The sequence below is a fragment of the Eptatretus burgeri genome, chromosome 3 (assembly GCF_056783735.1).
Source record: "Eptatretus burgeri isolate ZD-2024b chromosome 3, Ebu_testis_v1, whole genome shotgun sequence".
Taxonomy (NCBI): domain Eukaryota; kingdom Metazoa; phylum Chordata; class Myxini; order Myxiniformes; family Myxinidae; genus Eptatretus; species Eptatretus burgeri.
The window spans coordinates 52,165,887-52,183,059 of record NC_140963.1 but is presented as its reverse complement, the minus strand read 5'-3'; the positions used below and the strand labels follow the sequence as shown (position 1 = coordinate 52,183,059).

Sequence of the window (17,173 nt, the reverse complement as noted above, 5' to 3'; positions counted from 1 at the left end):
CCTTTACTAGTTCCAAATAAATAAATAAAAAAAACACAGGGATATCAATAAATTGTTCTCATGAACTTTGCAAATCCCCTCACAACACCAAGACTTCTTAAAGTCATCAACACTCTTCACTTTTAGAAAAACAAAATTCAAGTTTTAATCTTGCTGTTATTAAGGCATTGAAGAAAACCATAACATTGCACATCACAATCGGCTTTCCTTTCAATTTCTCCTTCCTCGATAAATAAATCGCTATTTTTGCTGTGGCTACGAAAAACAAAAGTTATGAGTTCACTTGTTCTTTCCACCCGAAAATAAACAATCTTAGTGAGAAGGTAATTTGCATCTTTTTTTGCCATGTGGTTCAGCCATTGAAATAATGGCACAAGCCTTGTTCAGTCAACATATGCATGGAACAAATCATCTGTACAAATGCAGAAAGGGCATCACCCAGATATGGTAGAAAAATGACAACTTATTCGAAGGAATGACCCTATGTGCTCGTCACCACTGTAAATCTCCAGTCCTTTAAGCAACCAGCTTACGATAGAATGAGTTCCATATAGGCTCAGATGGGAGCCCTTTCGGCATTAGTCTTTTCCACCTGGCCACTCCATTCAATGGAGAGTCCTCGAGTAGACAGTCTGTTGGTCCTTACTGCTATATTTCTGAAAAAAATATTTTTTTCCTGAGCTTATGGAGGATAAATCTCTGACTCGGTCGTACAATTAATCCAGGAAACCCGAAGTCATTTGTTGTCACAAACCTTTCTTGAGTCCATTTTAGTTCAAGTTGAGAACTTTTTTTCACAATTTCTCTTCAGATTTTGCCGATCGTCCTATTTGACCGTATTCTTGTCATATCTGCTATCTCCGGCACTGTTTTTCACCCCAACCTGGAATCGTAGCGGAAGTGTAGTATTTTGATTATGCCTGCTGCAATAAAGTGTTGATAAAGGTCATGGCTTCAAGGAATTTCAGGAAACAATGGGTTGTAAAATAGGGGTTCTTCCACAAACATGTTTGTCGCATACGTTTCCTGCTGGCGACTTACCGAAAGGCTCTGCCAAGCATTCAAAAGACTCTGATAAAATGTTTAAAGATGAGGTATATCGACATGCTGGAGTTTGATCAAGAAGAGTTCAAGGCTGTAACCGAGCCCACTTGCTTGCTGCAAGATGTGATGGGCCAGGAGTTGGCTCGGCAGCTGTTCCTCGTGCATCAACATCTGAGTGGAGCATAGCTGAAAAGCCATTATACGGCTTTTTATGTCGACAAGTCCTTGGCCACCTTCAGCCAAAGGATGGCATATAACATTTGGCTGCAAGCAGTGAAACCCACTCCAGAAAAAAAAAACAACCAGTAGCCTTTGAACAGTCTTCAGTAGCACTTCCAGTGGTTGGAGGCAGACAAACTTATGTCACAAAGATGAGGCAACCAAATTATTTACAACTGAAACCCTAGCTCTGTCGGAAAGGTGGGGTGGGGCTCTCTTCCATAGTCCTAATCTTTTTTTAACATGTTCAACCATCCCATCTCAATTTTGAAGGACATAGAGTGGGGATCCCAGGAACACACCCAGATATTTGACTCCCTCTTCCACCCATTTTAACTTTGAAGGCAAATGCACCGGTGGAATTAACCGTGTCTCCAGCGGATTGTTTTTAAGACTGGGAACCCATAAGGCTTTACTCTTGTTCCAGTTACAGTTCAACGAAGATGCCAAGCAAAAGAGATTAAAACACTTAACAAATGCAGAGATATCATTCTTAATGACCACAGCGACATCATCTGCATTAGCTGATACAACAAGTGAAGGAATCCCGGTGGACACAGTTACTCCTGAAAGATTTTTCCTGAATAGAATTAGAAGTGGTTCTATAACCAAGGAGAATAATAATCCAGAAACGGGGCACCCTTGCCTCACTCCTCTCTGTATCTGTATTGGAGAGACGAGCTCATTATAAATTTTAAAAACACTAAATATGTTGCTGTACAGTACGGATACATAGTCCCTAAAATTGATACCAAGACCACATGCTTCCAACACATGATGCAAAAACACATGATCAACACCATCAAATGCCTTTTCTAAGTCAAGGAATATTATCCCAAATTCTTTTTTCCATGGAATCACACTCCAGCAAATCTCTGATTAAAAAATATTATCATAAATTGATCTGTTCAGGACACAGTAGTTCTGATCACCAATTACCGTCTTCAACCGACTGGCCAACAATTTTGGCAATATTTTGTCGTCCGTACATAATACCGAGACTGGTCGCCAGTTCTTCATCTGCCGTAAGTCTCCAGTCTTTGGTAGAAGAGACACCACCGCTTTTCCAAAACTTAGAGGCAGTTCTCCATTTACCAAAGATGATTCCAGGACATTCAATAACTCAGGGCCCAAAAAGTTCCAAAACACCAAGAAAAACTCTGCTGGTAAGCCGTCAATTCCAGGCGCTTTCCCCGAGTTCAATCCGGCAAGAGCCTGTGTTAGCTCAGGCAATGTGATTGGTGAGTCCAAGCTCAGGTGCTGGGGCTCAGTGATGGAAGGAAAGTGAGAAGTTAAAAGTTCCATAGTTTGCTCACAAAGTTCCATAGTTTGCTCATTTATGTTTTGCATAAATTTTTGAAAAATAATCTCGAATGCACAACCGTACATCACTGGAGTTAACAACCATGTTTCCTCGAGTCTACCAGAGAAAAAAACGGTCTTTTGTGATTTGTTGACAAAATCCATTTGGAAAAAGGATTTGCTGGGAGTATCTAAAACCTTTATGTTGTTTATCCTTAATCTGATCAACATCCCTGCTGCTTTCTCTTGTGTCAGTTCTCTCAATTGGGTCCTCTTTCAACTAATATCCTTTGGTCTCTCCTATTTCCATATCTGGCCACTTTACTCTCTAACTGTATGATATCAGCTTCTAACAGGGCCATTGTTGTATTTTTAACATTGGTAACATTTGAAACAAAATGATGACAAAACACTCTAATCTGTGCTTTTGTGTTGTCCCACCATAACTCGAATGAAGAAAAAGAGGCTTTTTTTGAGAGTTGGATAGCACAAAAGGTATAGAAGCCTTTTTTAAACGGAGTATCTTCAAGAAGATTGGTGTTGAATTTCCAGTACGTACTTTTATGTGAGGGTTCAGGGAAAAAGAGGCCCATGGTAACTAAATGATGATCGGAAAATAAGGATGGAAAGTGAACGAGAGAGAAAACAGCATTCCTGAAATGCGAGTTTATGTACCACCGGTCAAGTCGAGCAAAGGATGCTCTCCTGTTAGCCCAATGTCTCCACTGATATTGAGATTCGTTGGGGTGACATTGCCTCCATGCATCTAACAAACCTATTGCCGAAATTTTTTTTAGACAAATCGGCATAGGATTCAGGGTGAGGTTCTGCTGTATTTCTGTCGAAAACATGTTCGAAGGTACAATTAAAATTAACCCACATGCACATACAATCATCGAGATCAATTGAGAGAAAGTGTGATTAAAGACAAAAAGAAGGCTCTTCGTTCTCCACTCTCACTGGGTACATACACATTGAATGGTGTAAAATGGAAATTATTGATGACCAGTTCTCGAGAGATGAACTGGCCTTTGATAACCTCTTTGGAAGTGGCATGATTCAGGTACGAGCTCAGGTCTGAATAAAAAGGCCACACCAGCAGAAGAAGAAGACGAATTACTAAAAAAGCACTGTCCCTGAAAAAGGTGACACCAATCATACTCCACATCTTCAATTATGTGTGTTTCCTCGAGTAAAAGTATATCTATTTGTTTACGATCAAACAAACTTTTCACTTGAACCTGGTGGTTGTGACTTGCTCCACCGCCATTCATATTTAAGGTTCCAAAAATAATATTTTTCATGTTTATCCAAAGGCTTGAGCAGTTGCTGAGAAATTTCAGTCCCCGCTTTTGTAACAACCTTTCGATCACGATGAAACTGTGACTTTGTTAACTTGAATTCAACAGGCTTCCTCATGATGTCTTTTTCAGCTTGAACAAATGAAATTAAATCAGGAAAGTGATCTTTAACGATCACATTTTGGTGTCGATACGTTTCATTCAGAAAGGCAAGAATAAGTTGTGGGGCTCTGTATGACTGATACGATGAAGATTCAGACAACTCAGTCACCTCGGCTTCATCATTTGATTCTGAAAAATCAGACCCGGCCCCACCTGGGTCATATATATCAGTCTGACCAGTCACTATTTCAGGTCCTGACAACTCTGAAGATTTGCCAGAATGTTCCTCAACTGTACGCTGGTACTCAGTACGTTCAACCGGAGCAGTAACCTCGGTTTCTTGTTCTTGAGGGCTGGTATTCACTGGCTCAGTTGAATAACCAGGATAATGATTGGGATTTTGTATCAATGAAGGGGTAGTAAGGATTGAAACACCTCCATTCTTCTCGATCTCAGCAGGAAGTGCTGGTGACGACTTGTGAATGAGTTTTCCATCAACATCAGCCTCACCACCTGCTTTACTTGTCAAATTCCCAGTGTTGCACAGTAATCCTTGAAAATTATATTCTTCATTAAGCAATCCAAAATCATTCTCCCGAGTATCAATGCAGCCTGGAGATCCCTGAGTAACACATTGAGGTGCATCCTCAACGACACATCCTTCATAGAAAAGCAAGACGCCAAGGTGAACAACGAATAATCAAGATCTTGTGAAAAAAGCCAAGTAGTGGTCACACTGACACCAATGTTAAAATTATCAAATGCCTCAAACTTAGTGCGTGTAACTGCCATATCAGCGGTTTATCTCCCCATTTTTGCTCGAGCCTAACAAAGCAAAGGGGGGTCAAACTAAAAAAAAACGATTACACTAAAAACTAAGGAAAATGCATTATAAGTAAAGAAAAAAAAATAAAAGGACCAACCTTACAAGGCCTCATCAAAGCAGGTAGGCCACACCCAAATAGGCCAGCTCTCGCTCTTTCAAAGATACAAGGGATAGAGAAGACACGACAACCTCCAAAAACATGTTGGGAAGAAAAAGAGGAAAAAGGGAGGTAGAAGGGGGAAGAAAAAAAAAGCACTGAGATCTCACAACACAGAGCAGGAGCCTAAGGCGGCCATGACACCGCACCCAGAAACCAAATGAGAGACAGAGAGAGAGAGAGACAGAGACAGAGACAGAGACAGAGACAGAGACAGAGACAGAGACAGAGACAGAGACAGAGAGAGAGAGACAGAGACAGAGAGAGAGAGACAGAGAGACAGAGACAGAGACAGAGACAGAGACAGAGACAGAGACAGAGACAGAGACAGAGACAGAGACAGAGACAGAGACAGAGACAGAGAGAGAGAGAGAGAGAGAGAGAGAGAGAGAGAGAGAGAGAGAGAGAGAGAGAGAGAGAGAGAGAGAGAGAGAGAGAGAGACTGAGACTTGTCAGGATTGAAATTGCTTTATTGAAATATGTGATCATTAGATGAAGTCTCATGGAAGAATAAAATTTTCCATGCAGTCTTCAGCCATGTCTTTGCCCTTCTTCGAGCTCCGGTAGTTCTCAGAAAACTGTTCTTTGCGCTTGCTGCTTTTCTTTTCCTGTGGATAAAGGATGGCAATACAATTAGGATAAACTCCATCTGTGATATGTAAGAAATGTCGAAGATTCTGGTGGGCCTGTTTTATATAAATAATTGTACTGTATATCAATTGCCATTATGTCATGCTTCCTGTCAGTGGGTTCATCGGAGTCATAGAAAGAGAAGTGGATTTGACTTCGCGTTGTGGAACCCATATATCATGAAGTCAGTTGACTTCCGATGTCGGGACGACCCGAACACTCCAAAGGTTTAATACAACACAAATCCTTTAAAAAAAATATATCAACCTTTTCAAGGCTTTGTCTTCATCTGTTCTTGTTCATCATGCAAATGTTCTGTCTTCCATATCCAATGAATTCACAAGATAAGTCTGGGGACTATATCTACTGCACATCTATATTATAAAGCAGGAGTCTGTCTGTCTGTCCCCTAACTACTCCCTCAGTTTTGGGGCTAGCCCCGCCAAACCTGTGGAACGTTATGGGATCCCAGCCGGTGTCCTAAGGTGGGTGGGAGGTTTCTTAAATTCCTCAATATAATTATGATTTTGAGTTTCGATCCATACAAAGCTGCTCCTGATCCGGATGCAACGTCAGAATGGCGTTTCTCTTTGTTTACCTCACGAGTGTTTTATATTTTGTTCTATTCATGGTATAGTATTAATTTGTGATTGGATTGATAATATAGAGAGATTGAGTTTAAAGGAGAATGAGGAAATTATTTGTGGGGTTCTACCCGTGACATTCATGGATTTGGCATTTGCAGATTTGTCATTTTTTGCCCAAGTCCTTCACGAACCGGCTGTCCAGCCTCTCCCATGCATAGCATGGGAACCTCGCCAGTATTACATAAAACACTGGTTTTATTTACTCTACCACATACATTGTATTGCTAAACCCACTAATTATTGCTGCCAATTGTATAATTGCAACACCATTTCATGCAAAGTGTTGTCACTTAATTGACAAGCTATTTAATCGTGCAATCAAAATAAAACTCTCCAGCATATAAATACATGTTTTAAAAAGTACAGAAGTATGTAATAAAAAACATTTCTTTCAAAATGTAAAAGGATGTCAGGATGGTATGTCAAAACGAATGCAAACAAGGTCGGGATGGTCACAAGAGATCATCATGTGAAACCATCCCGACACGTTTCTTTGAATAATGATTATGTCTGCAAATTACACAATAAATCTTTATAGATTTGGGTTCACAATCACCACAAGGTGTGTGTGTGTGTGTGTGTGTGTGTGTGTGTGTGTGTGTGTGTGTGTGTGTGTGTGTGTGTGTGTGTTTGAACTGTAATCAATGTACACTATCATTACAAATGGACGGAACGAAGGACAGGCATCAACCACTACTCAAATAAAGGTGTAGGGATCATTTCACATGATAATCTCTTGAGACCATCCCTACCTTGTTTGCATTCGTTTTGGCATATCATCCCTACATCCTTTTACATTTTGAAAGATATGTTTTACTTGTTGTCTGTTATCATCATAAATATTTGCTCTGGGAGTCGAATTATGCCATGGACACCACGTTTGAAGGTATATTTTGTACTGGGGGGGGGGGGGAGTGGTGGTCAAAATGTATCCATTCTTGTGTAAATAATGTATAACAGCAAGTGACCTCCAACAAAAAATTTATTCTGTTACCCAAATGGAAACAGTAATTCCTCTATTGACAATGTTCCCACAAAGAAACAGTGTACATATTGTAAGGGTGGAACGCTCGGTAATCTCATCAAATTCGCCACCAACACGATCCCCAATTTTGCGATGGACTGTCTACAGAGACCATATGTCATCCACCGGGAAAACCGAACAGATCTTTACTTCGGTTTACGATGTACAGAAAACTCAAATGAGAATCTGTCTGTCGCCAACAGCCAATTTGTCCATTTATTAGGATGTACCAAGGTTGAACAGACACCGTGGTTATAATGCCCAATTCTGAAACACATTCCAGGCCAACACACCAATGTTGAGAAACATGTTTATTAAATAGTATAAGGGAGCCAGGGAAGAGAGCAACATAAACGTATTACGATAATTCAACGATACAATTATAATAAATAAATAAAAACCTGTGCCCATGATATCTCGATTGGCTGAATGCCCTTACTCTTTTCTCTTTCGTACTACAGAAAGTAAAGATGGGGAAAATGATGAGACAAGGAAGAGAAAGAACCTGATCCCCCACACAATGCCAATGTGAGGTCAGTGCTGGGTTCACTTGGGGTAGATAAAGATAGCGGAGCTCTCCACAGGTGGAGACGGGTCTGGCGGCGTCGCATCCAGGCCCCGTGGCCTCTTCGTACACACGTTCTTTGTCCGGTGCCGTTGTCTCTCACCACAGTCCTGCACTCTTTGCTCCCCCTCTCGACTCTCTCGACCAAATGTCAGCTCCAAACTATGCTGACCTCCTTGCTTGGTCCCCCAACAAACTCTTATGCCGGAGCTCTGTCCCGAACTGTCCCACCCCTCCACTTCTGTCCACCCTGCAACTGCACGCTCATTGGCTCTTCTCCCACATGGGCCAATCAGACCCACAACATGCCCAACACTGCCAGTGGTTTGCGATGCTTCTTAGCAAGCATGCAGTTGCGACGTGCGTCACGCTAGTCTTCAAAGGGAGACAAAGCTGGTTATAGACAGTTCTCTCCTGGTGCTCGAAGCTGGTTATAGACACTTCTCTATAAATCAAAACACATAGACAGATAACAAGGGAATGATTTAAAGGATTAAGAAAGGGAGGGAGAAAAAGCGGGTGTTTAGATACACGGATGGGAGGGAGATCACGATTATCATCTCCTCATACATTCTTCACATGTGACCTATTGTTTTCACACAGATACCACATGCTTTGGCTAAACATGTACTAATGGCATAACTGGATTACATTACAACCGTTACTACCCCCACCCATCCTTTCCCCCCATCACATTCCTGCAACAATATTATGTAAGGGTGGGTACACTTTCATGAGAAAATGGAGGAGAAGGGCAGTCATACAAGTATGTCATGGAGAGAAGAGAGAGATGACAAATTCTGCCATTTTTACATTTATCATCTCATTCCATTCCCTCCCGTAGATTGGTCCAAAGGTCTTTTACATCATTCAAGCTCGATTCATTTCCGTTTCTCTCATATCTAAAATAGTGGGAAGCGAGCTCTCACAAGGTAACACCATTGTCATACATGTGAAAACCTTTGAAACTTAGTCTCCTTGATCACAGCCTGGATTATCATTGGGCTGAAGCATCTATTATGAATCTCATGATAGGAAATATATGCAGGAGTTTGAAAAGATGCTCAGCTTTGACTTTTATAAGTTAATTTATTCTCCATACAAGCCTGGTGTTGGCTTAGTGGTTCGGGTGGTGGGCTTGAGATCTTAGGGTCCTGAGTTCAAGCCCCGTCAGCTGCTGAATTAACACCAGGTGGGGTTGACAGCCTGTCATTCTTCTGAGGTTGGCAAAATGAGTACCAGTGAACTGGTAATAGGGACATTGCATCAGCGGTGCCTCCATACTTAGCAGTGGCGATGCACCGTTGTTCAGAGCCAGTTGAAATCATGAAAATCATGCCACCACAAATGGAAGTATAAAATAAATAAATAAATAAATAAATAAATACACAAATAAAACAGGACTTTGACAATTCACTTCCCCACACTGCTCATAGCTTGGTTTTTAAAATGTTGTACTAAGTTTGTTTCTGGTTAACAGCGAGTGTGTGATAATACCACTCCCATGGTCGACTTCTAACCAAACTTATGGTCCAAATGATTATCTTAAACATCTGAAAGAAAGACTTGTACAATACTACTTGCGGACGAAACTGCTCTGTGATTATAAACTTGAAGCAAAACGGTTCTAGCTCTGGTCAGCACTATTTTTCTCAACAGTAAGATGGCTTCTTGCTCTGCAACACCCAAATGCTGCAACACACCTGTTTGTTTGCTTGATCTGGTGAAGAGGGAAGCCAAACGGAAAGCTTGTATTCAGGGTCATCAAGCTTGCTGGCCCAGAACCCCGGAGATAGATATGTGATGGTAGAGTATGGTGTAAAGTTGTATTCTTCCCTGGTGGGTTTGGGGTAGCACGGCAAAACATCTTGTGATGTCCCATGGCACATATATGATGGAGAACCCTCTTTTTAGACCATACATCTTCACTTACTTGAGATAACCCTCGAGCAGCAAGTGTAGAATGAGGTTTTCCCAGGCCTGCCGATCGAGCATTGGGCTCGAGTTCGAGTCGAGTCCACTTGAACTGGGTTGTGCACGAGTGGGTTTATGGCTTATGCTGGCCTCGAGCAGCTTCAGTGGGGTCAGCTTCACAGAACGGTGGACTGCCTGTTGTGCCACTGCCAACACTGTTTGAGCATGGCTGCTGACCTCTCTCTCCATCAAGCCTGGACACAAAACAATTACATGGATAAATTTGGTCCTATTCCTTGCTTGAATGAATTTAAATATAATGAAAGCATAAATTAGTTTCCTCATCCACAGCTATGATACAGTGAAGCACGAAGTTTTCATGATATCAGAAAGAGGCTGACAATTGCAAACGTGGATGGCAAGTTTGCATATCAATTTAAAAGGTAGAATAAGCTACACCCAGCAGCCGATCAAAAACAGTGGGGAAAAGAAAGGGATGACCATTTCCAATTTCAACTCCAGCTGGGATGGTCATGTTCTTGGAGGTTCCTGCAGATGGATTATAATCATTCCTTGTGCTCAAATTCCAGTTTTACCTCCGCCACCGAAGGTGGATGGAGGTTATGTTTTCACCCGTGTTTGACTGTTTCTTTGACTGTGAGCAGGATATCTCAAAAGATTGTGGATGGATTAAGACAAACTTGGGGGATGAGTTGGGTAGGTGACAAGAACAAGCTGATCAGATTTTTGTTAAGGTCCGGATGCAGATCTGGCCTATCGGTGAGATACAAAACAAACTGTTCAGCCGAGCAGAGAAATGCGCTCTACCGAGTGTCATTCTCGTTTCTGTATTGCGTTACCCCTCGTTATCTGTAGAAGTAATTTTGCACATACACATGTGCACATACATGCATACACTCAAACTTGTACATATACATACACAGCGTGCCACATTGCTTTATGACTAATATGAACCGTTTGTATTTTTCCATTGTTTGACCTTGTGTGACTCAACCCATATAAGCCTGCTCTGGACTTCCGGGGGAGAAAGGAATGTTAAAGGTCACACAGCCTCTGGATGTGCAGGCTGCTTGAGTAGTTGATAAGAGAAAAGGTAGGGGGCTCTTGTCCGAACAGCTCAAGGAACAGCAGGCTTTGCAGGGTTGTTTATGTGAAATGTCTGATTTGTATATGGACATGAACTGGAGGAACAATTAATTGTGGGATACGCTGACCTAGCTCAAGGCTCAACTCATTCACCAACATAACCAAATGCCACCCCAAAACCAGGTCACAAAGTCTAAATTCCAAGACTGACCAAAAGCCTGTCCATTGGCTCAGAGCATCATATCCCACAACAAATCTTTCCCCCAGTCCATTTCACTTTAATGTAGGAGTGCAGCTGTTAAGTTACTCGAACATGATAGCCTCAACAAAAACCATCCTCGAAGTTCTGTTGACATCCCGACACTGTGCCAAATGCCACTGACACTGGGTTTTACTGCCAGATGCATCATTATCTGTTCAACCATCTTACGCTATGTAATCGCACCCTCACCTGCTCGAGTGTGTAAAAGAACTATCTGACTGGAGCTCCCAGGCAGAGAGATTCTATGCAGATACTGTGTGCTTCTCTCTCCATGCATGTATGAATAAATGATTCAACTCTGTTGCATTTGAAACCTGATTCGAAACTGAGTTTTATTCCACACATCCCAACCTGCAAGTTTCCTGCTGATAAAGCTGCCAGAGCACATATGGCCCAAGTCAGTTGAGCTCAGAACTAACCAGCGGATGAATTGGTTTTTTTCTCTTTTCTTCACTTAAGGATCCCAACTGGTAGTTGAGCGATTTCATCGTAGTGAATCAGAGCTCAGAGGTACAAAGCCCTCTACCTACTCACACAGGTCTTCATCTTCAGACGTGAAGTTTAATATATATATATATATATATATATATATATATATATATATATATATATATATATATATATATACACACCTTTCATTTAAATATTCATACAAATTAATATGAGAGGCATAGTTATTGGACCATTAAATAAAAGACAAACACTTTTTTGGGGGAAATTACCATAAATATGTCGGCTTTGCTTCTTCCACCTCATTTTCAGAATTTTACATTCTAAACATTATTGGTATCTCCGACAATGAGGATGAAGATCAAGGTGTGTTGCTTTCATATCGCAGAAAGGTCTGTTGTCTTCCTGTTTTGTCCTGTCTTAGCTACGATATTGCTCCCTCTGTTCTCTGTCCTCTGACCCTCCCTATCTACTGCAGGATGCATACGTTTCTTCCAGTAACCTCCTTTGGGTTGAGTTTCCAAAATCCAGACTGTATATACAGGTCAGCTCTTTTATTCCTTGTTTCTCCCAACGATGGAACCACTTTCCAAAGGCAGTTTTCTCACTCTCCCCTCTCGGGCTATAAGCAGGCATTGTACCACCATTTCATATCATCCCCGACATGACACATGATATTTATTATGCCCATTACCCTGCCTAAGCCTGGTGTTGGCTTAGTGGTTAGGGTGGTGGCTTGAGATCCTAGGGTCCTGAGTTCAAGCCCCGTTGGCTGCTGAATTAATATACACCAGGAGGTTGACTCAGCCTGTCATCCTTCCAAGGTTGGCAAAATGAGTACCAGTGTACTGGTAAGGGGGACACTGCATCAGCGGCATAGCCGTATCCCAACCAATGATGCAACCAGCAGCCACAGGCTGCACTCGATAGAGAGAGAGAGAGATTACCCTGCCTAACCTCACCCTCTTACTTGCTGATTTCAGTGCTGTCTGTCTGTCTATCTCTCTCTTCTTTTCCTGTTTGTTAATTCCCTTGATGATAGTGCTCAATTGTTGCCATTGTTCAATACCTCATCGTCAATTTCACCTCACTCGTGCAGAAAAAAATGAATGTGCTCTTATTTAAATGGGTACTGAGAAAGTCCCACCCAGATGACTCCTCACTCGAAGACCAAATATCCATCCCACCTACATTTAAAACATGGCTGTGTGTGATCGCTACAACCAAAGACTAAGGCTGCATTCACTTTAAATATGTCTTCCCCCCCCCCAATTCTCCCCCCTCTTCCACCCCGAAACAGTGTGCAGCCTTCTCTAACAGGCTGGAATATTTTCAGGGAAGGCAAGCTCTCTGCGAGTTGAGTGTGGACATGTTTCTTAAGAATCAATTGTAGCTGATGAGACGCCACGTATGCATCTCAACCACTCATGGACAAGGGATGGATGCCTCTACAGACATTTCTGGTAAATTTTCTGAAGCTGCATTTCTTAATAGAAGGAAGGATTCATGAAAAATTAGGATCATGATGACATGCAATTATCACCAATTGAAATTTGCCTCGTTTCACTTTCACCTGCATTTTCAAAATGTTTTATGGCTATTTATTTTTGTTCTCCTCCAGTGATCTGATGCTCATGGGGGGAGCTTGCACGTGCAGAATAATAGACTGGTCGGATTTTTGGGAAATCAGACTTCAAGAGGAATTTCTTGGGGAAAAGTTGACAGACCACTTTTTTAATTATAATTTGGGTGTGCTGAGTCCATTTTTTGCTGTCTGTCACCATCTCCTGTGACTCTAAATGCCTCAAAATGGCCACCAAAAGGTTATTTTAGCTATTATTTCCGGTCTTCCTGAGGTCAAATGCACAGTTCAGAAGTGTCATCCACAGGCATAACACATCACCATATATAAACTCTTCGTCCTATCAAAATGTAATGTTGTCTGCATTTTAATTAGTGGCAATGGTGGCCATCTTGTATTTCAAGATGGCTGCCATGGCCAGCAACTATTTCTCCTAAATCGACTTCCCACTGTTCATGCGTTATGATCACACAAACTATGCGCGATGGGGAACAATACATGTGAATGAAATGCACCAACTTCCACCAGAAGTGCTACATGAATTTCAAAATTGAAATTTTGTTGTGAAAAGATCAAAGCGTAGGTTGAACCAGGTTGATCCAGACCAAAAGCAAGAACGGTTGAACGGGACGGAGAAAAAGGGAGGTGGCATCATTGGTATCACCAAGACCACCACAGCCTTAAGCAGGTGGGCCCTGTCCTACAACCGTAGATCCCACATGTCATGTGAAACCAGAGAAATGTACCAACTGAACATGGACGAAGAGCCAATGCACAATGAATCTACAAAAGGAAGACAAAAACAGGACAGCCAAGATGAAGACAACCTGATGGCAGTATTGCTATCATTCAACATATTTGCGAATGAAGTCTCCAGTCTTGCAAAACATCACAACAAAAGACCTTGCCACCCAAAAGATTGGAGATGATCTGAATGCAAAACACAAAGGACAAAAGCAACGCAACACATTTGTCGAAGATAGGCTTTTGCCATGTGAGTAAAAGAAGGTCAAATTTCGTGACCCTTTGCACAATAACAAGCCATTGACATTTTCATCCCTCTTCGATGCAGAAAAAAATGCTCCAAAGCTAGCAAAGACAAGGTCTTAAAGGCAGACCGGTCAATCCTACAGCGGCTGATCATTGCCAATGAAGCAGGACGGAGGGTCAACCTAGATGAAATATTGTCCCATGAGCTCTTGCCAGTGCTGATTGCACTGGCAGAAATGAATGGTGACATCCATACAGGATCCAAAGGCATTCTGTCTCAAGTTCTGACAGGCGAAAACACCATGTCCACCGATGTTGGCACCAGCTGATCTCGGTGACAATGCAACCATTATTATTGATGGACAAACCTTGGTGATTGCCATTGGGAAGCCACATGGACTTTCTACATTTGGAGATCTGGCTGATGTCTTCAAAAACACTGTCCTTCAGATAGGACATTTGTTTGACCGCATTGATGTTGCATTCGACAGATATTATAAGGTGTCCATTAAATCTGGGACGAGGAAGAGGCATGTCAAGGGCATCAGACCCATTCGAAGAGTCATTGACAGTCGTGAGGTGCCCTTGCCAGCTGATTGGAGTAATTTCCTGGCCTTGGGGGGAAAAAAGGCAGACCTGGCATGATTTCTCTCTGAGCAGATGGCAGGGTGTGATCAACATGACAAAACCATCGTTGTGGCTGGTGGGTTCACTGATGAGGAGAGGGTTGAATCTAACAACCCGGATGTGGACACATCGGTGCTTGAAGTTCGTCATGAAGAGGTTGACACCCGTATTATTTTACACTGTGTTAAAAGCCAAGCTGACAGCATAGTGGTTCAAGCCAGGGATACTGACATTCTGGTTCTTCTTCTGGCTCACTTCCCTCGAATGTCTTGCACAAAACTCTGGCTCAAAGCAGGAACAGCCAATAAAAGAAAATATATACCTGTTCACACAATAGTGGGACAGATGCCGTTTGGTCTGACTGTGCTGGAAACCATTCCAGCCTTCCATGCTTTGACTGGAAGTGATGTGACATCCTTCTTCTCAGGCCACAGCAAATCCACTGCATGGAAAGTCTTTACAGAGCATCATGGACTACTGCAAAATCTTGGAAATGGAGATCTTACAGAAGGAACTGCTAAAGATGTGGAGCTGTTTGTCTGCAAATTGTACAATATGCACAACGTTGACACAGTGGACAAGGCTCAACCAGTACTGTTCATTAAGTACTGATGTCTATCATGATGCTAACAGCTCCAGAGTCACTCCCCCCCAACAAGTGATGCACTATTCTTCCATGTGAAGCGTTCACATTATCAGGCATTAGTGTGGATACACGCACATCTGAACTACCCAGATCTGCCTCCACCCGAGTCCATGGGTTGGAAACAGAGCGAGGACAAACTGGTGCCCATTTTGATGTCATTGTCACCTGTACCCCAGTCATGTCTGGAACTGATTTCCTGTAACTGCAACACTGGCTGTATTAATTTACGGTGCAAGTGCAGAAAGTCTCGTATGTTGTGCACATCACAATGCAAATGCAAGGATAACGACAACTGTCGCAATGAGTAGAACTGTGAATGAATAACTGAGTGACACAATTGCAGAGATATCGATCATTTCCATATGAGACATTGCAGGGAGATGAGTATTCCATTAAATTGTGGTGAACAATTATTTGCACATTGCGACTGGATATTTTTGGGCAACGCTGTCCAGGATGAAAAGCTCAGTGTATGTGATAAGCGGTGTTTGCGGACAATAGTCAGTTATTCCAGAACCTTCGTTTGGAGTTTATTTAGCGTGAGCGCGAAAAAATAACATCACATGTATTATATATGACTAAATATTTCATAGATGGTATACAGGACAAAACATTTAAATACATATAAAGTAGCATTCTGTACTACCAGTAAGTTCTTGACATTCAATGGGATGGTATATGTTATTATGGTGAATGTTGACAATTTTAGTATGTATTTACCTATTCAAGCATGACTATTAAAGAACAGGTTTCAGTGTAAAATGCTTTGAATTTCTTACTGGCAATCATGAGCCCCAACACTGTTTAAATGCTTGTACCTAATCTAATTCACTGTTTGTCGTCATATGAATGTGCCTACAAATATTTCCTATATAGGCAATATACCGATTAACAATGACAGCCATCTTGAAATTCAATATGGACACCATAAACCTATGTTAAGAAACTAATAACAGTATTTTGCATATTTGAGTATAACTTTGTACATCATGATGCATTTTGAATGAGGAGAGTACTCAACTTTGTGTTTAATTTAGGGAGGTATGCAAAAAATACAGTAAAATAGCATCTTTGGCAGCCATTTTGTTTTTGGCCATTTTGAGGCAAGCTGTTAGGACGAAGAGTTTTGGGACATTTTGTTTTTAGGACATTTTGATAGGACGAAGAGTTTATATATGGTGATGTGTTATGCCTGTGGATGACACTTCTGAACTGTGCATTTGACCTCAGGAAGACCGGAAATAATAGCTAAAATAACCTTTTGGTGGCCATTTTGAGGCATTTAGAGTCACAGGAGAGGGTGATAGACAGAAAAAATGGACTCAGCATACCCAAATTATGATAAAAAAAAAAAGTGGTTTGTCAACTTTTCCAAAAAATGCCTCTATACTAGCATTTTATAGAAGCACATTTATCAGATTTCCGACCAGTCTATAAGCGCTTTATTAGGATTTGTTTACTTTTTCCATGTATTATTAGGACCTGAGCATTGAGATGAAGTTGCAAGAGATAATCCTGGTTTTAATGAAGGCTAGTGTCAGTCTGCATCTGAGGACAAGTTAATCAATGGATTTTATCAAGGAAAATCCGATAAGAGTACGTTAACCACCGTGAGAAGCAAGATGTACCTGACAATGCCTTTCGTCAGATCTAAAAAGTGAAATGAATCGAATTTCTCGTTTTCACTCTAACAGCTAACACTTACGATGTCAGCCCTACCTCACTTCACATGATGGTTAACTTGCCCTTTTCAGCTTTCCATTGATAAAATCATTCAT

At 41.5% G+C, this 17,173-nt stretch overlaps 1 protein-coding gene across 2 annotated transcripts in view; it reads right to left on the bottom strand.

Annotated features, from left to right (window-relative positions):
• Positions 1-5,387: 5,387 nt before the first annotated feature.
• Positions 5,388-17,173, bottom strand: part of RECQL (RecQ like helicase) — a 36,401-nt gene continuing 24,615 nt past the window's right edge. For both annotated transcript variants that reach the window (XM_085873313.1, XM_085873314.1), the window contains 3 exons: positions 9,751-9,985; positions 9,521-9,653; positions 5,388-5,559 (listed from right to left, as the gene is read on the bottom strand). In XM_085873313.1, the coding sequence (XP_085729439.1) occupies positions 5,452-5,559; positions 9,521-9,653; positions 9,751-9,985 (476 nt within the window). In that variant the 3' untranslated portion in view covers positions 5,388-5,451. The remainder of the gene's footprint in view (positions 5,560-9,520; positions 9,654-9,750; positions 9,986-17,173) is intronic.